The sequence below is a fragment of the Panthera tigris genome, chromosome A2 (genome assembly GCF_018350195.1).
Source record: "Panthera tigris isolate Pti1 chromosome A2, P.tigris_Pti1_mat1.1, whole genome shotgun sequence".
Classification (NCBI taxonomy): domain Eukaryota; kingdom Metazoa; phylum Chordata; class Mammalia; order Carnivora; family Felidae; genus Panthera; species Panthera tigris.
The window spans coordinates 67,140,722-67,149,553 of NC_056661.1; the positions used below are offsets into that span (position 1 = coordinate 67,140,722).

At 44.6% G+C, this 8,832-nt stretch overlaps 1 protein-coding gene across 1 annotated transcript; it reads left to right on the forward strand.

The window, feature by feature from the left end:
• The first annotated feature begins 1,015 nt into the window (after positions 1-1,015).
• On the forward strand, positions 1,016-2,273 carry POM121L12 (POM121 transmembrane nucleoporin like 12). Its single transcript, XM_042977382.1, has one exon. It carries the CDS (start codon positions 1,117-1,119, stop codon positions 1,870-1,872), a length of 756 nt encoding a protein of 251 aa, XP_042833316.1. The 5' UTR covers positions 1,016-1,116; the 3' UTR covers positions 1,873-2,273.
• Positions 2,274-8,832: the final 6,559 nt, after the last annotated feature.

Below are 8,832 nucleotides of genomic sequence, written 5' to 3' on the forward strand. Positions count from 1 at the left end.
TTATTTATTTTTCCTTAAAAGGGCATTCAAATGAATTATGTTTAGCTTTTACGATAATGAAAGAGAGTGGCCGTCTGTCAATACTGGATCTGTAATTTTTATGAACTGCAGGAATTATCATACCTTTTTCCTCTAAAGTCAAGTACCAAAATAGAGACAATCTTTCTGGGGGAGATGTAAACCAGCACAGACCCTGTGCAGAACAGTTTGGTAATTTCTCAAGAGCTTAAACAGTTACCATAGGACCTAGCAATTCTGCCCTAGCTACACACCAAGAGAAATGAAAACACTTGTCCATGTAAAATTTTATACATGAATGTTCGTGACAACATTATTCATAATATCAGATGACTGGAAACAACCCAAATGCCCATTTACTGGCCACAGATAAACAAAATGTGGTCTCGCCATACAATGGAATGATGCTGGACCATAACAACAGTGAAATGCTGCTGCATGGAAGGACCTGGAAAAGCATAGGCTAAGCAAAAGAGGCCAGTCACAAACGACTACATATTACGTGACCCCATTTATATGAAAGCTCACAAATAGGAAAATCTATATCTAGAGAGAAAATGAATTAGTGATTGTTTCGTGGCTCCAGAAAGGTAGGGGGTGGATGGGATAGCTATTGAGTATAGGATTTGCTTTTGAAGCAATGAAGATGTTTTCAGGTTGACCACGGTGATGAGTGCACATATCTGTGAAAGTACCACAAGTCATAGAAATGTAACCTTCGGGTGAATTGTATGATATGTGGATGATATCACAATAAAAATGCTGGGAGGTGGGGGTGGGAGTGGAGATCGTGAGCGCTTAGGCCTCCATCCACAGCCAAACTCCTGCTACCAGCAGCGAGGGGAACGGAGGCTGGAGGCTGTGAGCCCCGCGGGCTGCCGCTGCGCCAGCAATCAGCTCCCGCGTCCCCGCTGCGGGCCCCACGCGCCCGCCAGGTTGAGGACGGTTACAACGCCCAGGCTCGCGCGCTTTCCCTGCGCCCAGACGCCAACGGTCATCTGAGCCGCGGACACTGCGCCGGCAGCCGGGTTCTGAGACTTTGGGAACTTCTGGAAGCCGAATCCCCACCGGAAGGCCCCCGCCCCGCCGTCGGCTCCCATGGGCAGCAACGTGAGCACGCCCAGGCCCGCGCAGCCACCCCTCGGCCCAGGGCACCCGAAACCCTGGCCCCCTCCCGCCTCGACCCAGGATGGCGGGCGCCGCGTCCGCACCGGACCCCTCCCCCGGACGCCGCCCAACTGGGACCCCTCCAGCCCGCGGAGGGTGGTCACCGAGGCCTGGAGGCGCTTTCCTGCCAAGGCGCCCCCGGAGACCGTCCTGGGGCCGGACCTCTCCAGCGCCTGGGAGAGTTACATGAAGCGGTGGGTTTGGAGTGCCCGCCACCCGAGACGGACCTGGAGCCCCGTGACCGTCAAGATCGCGCCGCCTGAGCGCAGGGGGAGCCCCTGGGCATCTGCGGCGCAGGGGCGCGGCGCCTGCTCTGCGGGGCTTCCGCCCTCCCAGGAGCGCCCTGACCCGTGTGCCAAGGAGACCGTGTTGAGGGCCCTCAGCCAGTGCCCGAAGGGCAACCGGAGGTTTGACGGGCCCCTGTGGTTTGAGATCCCGGAGGGCGCGAGCCGGAGGCCCAACCCAGAGCCCAGGCCTTCCGCCTTTAAGCCCCTGATCAGAAATGGAGAGGTCCCTTCCTTCGTGCCCAGGCCAGGGCCGCTGATCAGAAGCCTTCACTGCTGGAGCTGCAGTGTGTCGAAGGAGGACACGGACCTCGGGCCCGATGCCCAGCCCCCACCGTCTGCTGGCCACCCTGCAGCAGGGACAGTGTCAGCCCAGGACACAGATCCTCAGCTGAGGAGCTGAGAACAGAGGCCGTGCTCCTGGGGCCTCACACCTTCCTCCAGTACCTAAGAGCAGCGCCTGGGGCTCTCCTTCTCCACCTGGAGGTTACCCAGCCCTCAGGCTCCTTTGATTCCTGAGTCAGAGCAACCTTACCTGCCTCCTGAGACTCACCCTTGTGTATTTATTCTCAGCCCGCTGACCCCTTGCTCTATCTCTGCGTGGGACCCTGACACAGTACTGCGGCGGCCCCCAGACCCGCCTGTCCTTCCTGCGTAGATCCCGCGCTGAAAATTGTTGATAAGCCCCTTGCCTCCCCCGGCCTCCCCCTGCGTGCTTTTTCGCTTCATTTTCTGGAAAATAGTTTTTCTTCCCCACCTTCCCTCTTTGCCCGGCTTGTATAAATATTTGATCGCATTAAAAAATAATATTAATACTTTTAAAAAGTCTTGTTAATGTCACACTAAAGGGCACGTGTGTTCCAGATTGCAAGCGCAAGGGCGAAGCGCCTGCACCGGTAATAATAACTTGTGTTTATTTGAGGCCCTAATTGAAGTCCAGCCCAGCTAGAAAGCGGCGAGAGACCGGATAGGCTGAGGAGGCGTGGCATGAGGCCGTATACAGCACGGAAGTGTGTGAGTTTTATTCTGGGAACCACCGTTTTAGGCAGAGGAGAGGATAACCAGGTGGATAGGTTGGCAGCTTGATCACTCTGGCTGTCGTGTGGAGAGTGTGTTATCCAAAGGCAGGGATTGAAACAAACGAGGGGTGCCCGCTGCTGAGAGGGAAGCAATGCAGGTGAAAAGTGCACATGAATTTGGGGTGTGTCTGGAGGGTGGATGTTTTGGGGCTCGCGAATGCGACGGATGATAGCATTAGGCAAGTGGAAGAATCCAGGTCTCGGCTTATTGGTTCCGGAAACCGCCTGTGACAGTGCCCTTTGTTGAGGTGGGAAATGGCAGTGGGGACCATACCTGTCGAGGGTTCTGAGCCGGGCATGGTTGCTCGATACACACATTTGTTACTCCGGTGAAATTGTCATCTGTGCCTTTGAACACATCAGCCTGGAGCTCAGCGGAGGGTTTGAAGGCAGGGAAATAAATGCAGAAGTCGTGAGCACATAAGCCCACTTATATACATGGTGCTTAAGGCCGGGGACTGCATGGGATCGCCTCTGCAGAAAATGCATGGTGATGAACCCTGTCCTGCTCCCATGTTTAAAAGGTGAAAGAAAGGAGAGAGAAACCTAAGAAAACCACGGAGGTGGGAGAAAAGTCAGAAGCAGCAGGGACACCAAAAGAACTCTAGAAAGTGGGATTTGTCACCCATGTTGGCTGTGGAGGCGAAGTTAAGAGATATTCCGTCACTGACTTTGAAAAGAGGAATTGTTTCAGAGTGTAGGAGGTCAAGGCTGAATTAATTTGGAAGACGTTGGGAGGGACGGATGTGGAGGCAGGGTCTGGAGGAGCCATTTAGTAGATATTGAGTAGTGAGGTATAGCCGGCAAGTGGGAATGTTGGGGGCAGTTTTAGCTTATTTGGAAATTGTATTTTAAGAAAGGATAGGGAGGGGTGCCTGGTAGCTCAGTCGGTTAAGCCTTGGACTCTTCATTTCAGCTCAGGTCATGATCTCACGGTTCATGGGTTCAAGGCCCATGATGGGCTCTGTCTGCACTGACAACACAGAACCTGCTTGGGATTCTCTTTCTTTCTCTCTTCTCTCTCTTTTCCCCTTCCCCTGCTTGCATGTGCACTTTCTGTTTCTCTCTCTCTCAAAAATACTCTAAAAAAAAGGATTGGGAATATAATATGTAATATGTTCAGCCCATAAGTGATCATTGGCAAGATCTGGAAGGATGACCAGTTAGGTGCCGGTGGAGGGTGGGCTGGTACTTGATCCTCAATCACAGCAGGGGCTGGGGGCTGTAGTGTGGAGCCAGGGAGGTGGATCTGGGCCTCAGGGTGACTTACTTCTCTGTCTCCCGCTCTACCAGGGAATCACAAAGCAAGATGAGGTGAGAGAGGGCAGGAGGGACATATTTGAGGCTTGACAAAAGAGCTGAGCATGTGAAACATGAGTCCCACAAAAGAGTGGGAGAACGTAGCGGAATTACGAGAAAAAATGTCGAATGTTCACTGTGGGGTTGGGTTCTTCAAATCAAGTGGGAAACCCGGAAAAATGATTCATTAGTCTTCTTTAGATTTTATTGTAGCTGAACTAGTATAAATGAGGATTGAGTCCATCATGGGTTTTAACCGTTATATTTTAACCATTCTCACATTAACTGTTATACTCCAAAATAATTCAATAAGGAGGAAGGAAGCAAAGGAGGTAAGATGTGTATTAGACAGGGTTCTCCTGAGAATCAGAACCAGTGTGTGAGTGTGTGTGTTCTTGGGTTCACCCGTGGGGGGGGGGAGAGGGAGAGAGAGAGAGAGAGAGAATCTCAGAGGCTCTATACTCAACATAGAGTCTTATGTGGGGCTCAATCTTAGGTTGGCAAGATCATGACCTGAGCTGAGATTAAGAGTCAGACTCAACCCACTGTGCCAACTAGGCACCTCTAAGAGGGTGTTTTTAAGGAAGTAATTTTAATTTGGATTATGGATTCAAACTGGTTAAGAAAGAAATTGATAAGGGAGGGAGATTGAATCCTATGGGAAAAACTATCAGAAGTCTTAATGACAGACCTCGGAGGTGTGAGAATGAGGAGAGGGGACAGAAATCTATCAGTGTCATAGACATGGTCAGGAAACTTGGTGGATGGGGGTGCGATGAATAGTGACCAGAGCAGGACTAAGGGTGAAGATGACGGGGGAGGAATTCAAAGGTTTATGACTGCAGGGAAGGCAGCACATGGTTGCCAGCATGATTTCAAAGTAGTGGGAAGTTTTGAAAGAGTAAAGAGACATAATAGTCTGGAAGGAGCCAACGTGAGCCAGAAGTGCACCTGCTGTCTGGTCCACACCACGAGCATCTTGAAATGTGGGGGGAAGAGCGTCTCTGCTTCCAGTTGACACTGACGGGCAGTGCGTACATGATAAATGAGGGCAGGAGGTTGAAAAGAACCATGAGGGCTTTCATTTGTGTGGGGATTTTCTAATCATGAGTCTCATGATGAGTTTCCAAGGGCTTGCAAGGCTTGGGCACGCAGGATGGGAGTGACCTGGGAGCTTGTGAGCTTGGGAAGAGATTCCCGATGGGGTTATTCACAGCAGTGCCTCAGGACAATGTGGTCCATCAGTCACATTATAGGACAGAATATTAACCTGGAATATACAAAAGAATTTACCAAGAGCACAGGGAATCTTATTCTGGCGAACCAGCCTTACAGGGACCTAGGAGAGTGTGCCTGCACGGCCAGCCAACACCAAGTGAGGCCTCTGCCCTTGTGTCACAGAGGTCCAGCAATATGGGACATGCAGAGACAAATGAGTCCCTGGGGCAGACCAGAGATTCCTAAAGTAGAATTTAATATATGATAATGCTAACATTTGAAATCTGTGTGAAAGGGGCACCTGGGTGGCTCAGTCGGGTGGGCATCCGACTTCGGCTCAGGTCATGATCTCGCTGTCCGTGAGTTTGAGCCCCGCGTTGGGCTCTGTGCTGACAGCTTGGAGCCTGGAGCCTGCTTCAGATTCTGGGTCTCCCTCTCTCTCTGCCCCTCCCCTGCTCTTTCTCTCTCTTTCTCAAAAATAAGTGAACATTAAAAAAAAATTAAAAATAAAATCTGTGTAAAATAATTAACTACTAAAAACCTTGAATTGAAATTATCAGCTTCTTAATTAGGAAATAGAACACAGCCTTCTAGCTCTCATATGAAACACACATGTAAACATCAAAACTACAAAAGAGTTGAAAATTCAAAGAAAATATTTTATTTCCCAGGAGTAAATTACTTAAAGTTTAATTACACACATGATACATTTGGAAAATTTAAGCTTTACAGATAATGTTAAAAACCCTCCACCAATCGCCTCCTTTGGCATTCTTAAGGAGACTAAAACCCCAAAACCATACAAGCAAAGTTTGTAACAGCTAATATTTTGAAAACCTAACCTGGAATAGAACAAAGACTTCAAAAGCAAGTGACAAGGTTGGATGCAACACTTGTAACCCAGATAGCAGATCACAGATTGCTATGCCACAAATACAAGGAACCACTAAATATCAATAGAAAGAAAAGAAAAGAAAAGAAAAGAAAAGAAAAGAAAAGAAAAGAAAAGAAAAGAAAGAGGAATTCATAAAAATGTAACTATACGTATAAGAAAGAAATTGAATTGTTAATAAATATATATAAAATATTCAATGTGTCTTAATTATTCAGAGAAATTTATGTATTTCTATCTATATGTATATCTGTGTCTATCCATGCATGGATTTTACAGCCATCATTGCCAAAAAACAAGGTATTCCATCCTTGGCAAGATTCTAGGAGAAATAATCTTGTGTTAATTTAGTAAATTAACAAGAATGAATGTCTGGAACTTTGTGTGTAACGTTGTAGTTTTTCTTTTATTTTGGCATTGTTATTTAATTTTAACAAATGATGAAATCTGCAGTAAAGAGATGAACCATGTAATAGGTAATAGCATAGCATTGAAATACATTCACAAGAACAAACAAGGAAGAAAAAGGAGCAAAGAAGTAAAACTTTTATTAGAGTAGGCACTTTTATAACTTAAGCATTGGCACAAAAATGTATAAAATGGAACATAAATGCTCAAAGTCGATAGGAAGGTTGTAATTTTACACTTGATCTTAGCCAAAAGGCCGAGAAGCGATTGGAAGGTTGTAATTTTAAAGAACTTGATTCAGTAACCCACATGCGAATCCCAAGGACTTGTTTTCTCCCACTGTTGATTTCCGGGTCCTCTGTTTTTCCCAAAGATCACAGCCTAACTTTAGCGTTAATCTGTGATGGTCCAGGCAAAGAAAAGGACCAAATAAAGGCACAGAAGGAAACAGGCAGAGCCAGGAGACCTTCCTTGACCTAAATATCTAATTCTATTATTACTAAACTTCCCTCCCTCAGTGTTGGGAATATTCCTATCTGGACATCAAAGATTAAGGGGTTTCCTTTCAAATGAGAAGAGGAACAGTACTATATTACTGTAGTCTAGCTAAAATTTCATAAAGTATTATTCAAAACAATGCATCTCGGTATGTGTGTATGTATACCTATACATCATCTATAACATACACACATGTAGGTCTGTGTACATGTGCATCTATGTTATGTAACAGACACATATGTGCCTCTGTATGTGTATGTTTGTGTTTATACACATATATGTATAAAATTCTGAATATGCATAAAGGCACACAATTTTGCTATGTGTTGCTCTAAGTGTTTTGGTCAGACTGGAAAGTGCTTAGAGGAATCACAAAAGTAACATAGTGTTTAAACTTCTAATGTATATACCTATTTTTAATTTTTTTAAACGTTTTAAAGAGAGAAAGCACAAGCAGGGGAGGGGCAGGAGGGAGAAAGAGAGAATCCTAAGCAGGCTCCCCACTATGAGCACAGAGCAGGACTCAGGGCTTGATCCCACGACGTTGGGGATTATGACCTAGGCGGGAAATCAAGAATTGGAAGCTCACCACACTGAGCCACCCAGGCACCCCTATTTTTATTGAGCAATCCAGGTTCTTTCTTTACACAACAATACGCTAATAGGACTTCTGCATAAATCATGCCTACATGTCAACATTGTTCTTTTCTATTCCAATTTATTTAAAGTGAAGCCAGAATTTAGGTATCTGCAAACAGTATGAGTGACAATATGAGTGCACATTATTTGTAGATTTCACCGGGTGTGTTGCAGATAACTTGCTCATACCTTATTCATAAGAATTGTTTTGGACAACTCTACTAAGTCTTTCCAAATTATTAGACTTAAAGAAACAGCTCTCCTTCTGCACTTATACTTCATTCTTTTATGAAATGATGAATTATGTAAGTGTAAAGTTAGTTATAGGCTGATTTAGTAACACATTCAGATGAATTCACGGTAAAAGTGTAATTAAACTGACAGAAATATAAATGTCCTGGAGAAATATATAAAGAGAGTATATAGCAAAGGAGAATTGAGCACTAGTAATGTTCCTATATTCTTATGTACACGTGTAAATACATTGTGATATTTATATGTGTATACAGTATATGTGCATTCAGATAGATAGCATGCTTTTGAAATGCATGTATACTCAAATATATGTAAATTCAGTGTGTTCTTGATATAAGTATGTACAAGCCTATTATACATAGCAATATGTATTATACACATACATACATATACATGTCTTCTAGATATAAATATAGACTGCAAGTTAGTTAACATGTTAGAGTAATAACAATTTCAGTTCATCAGGAAACAAGTGGGAAGTCCAAGCCACAGAATGAAATTACCTCATGAAGGAAGGAAGGAAGGAAGGAAGGAAGGAAGGAAGGAAGGAAGGAAGGAAAGAAGGAAGGAAGGAAGGAAAGAAGGAAAGAAGGAAAGAAGGAAGGGAGGAGGTTTATACAGAGGAATAAGGTATGATGTGATCAGGAAAAAATAAATAAATAAATAATAAAAAAAAGTCAATATAGACAAAATAAGGTTCCAGTTATTATTTATAGTTCTGGCAAAGAATGAATAACAACATTTCATAAAGAAAATTTAACATGCAAACCTTCAAATTTATTTTGAATTATCTTTGCATTTCCTGTGTTTGCTAGGACCAAATAGTGCTCAAATATTTAGTATTATAGAGACAATTACATTGAAATCAGTGAAAACAGCAAAACAAGTTCTCCTCGTAATGTTTTATTATGGTGTTAACTCTGAATTAGCTTAATTGTCAGTTTTTGAGTATATCTATCTCAAATGATGAGATGATGGTATCCTTTATGTTTTTATTGGCATACTCAAACCTTCCATCAGTGACCATAGAGCAAACGTCAATATTACTTACGTCCTAAATAGGCACACTTTTATG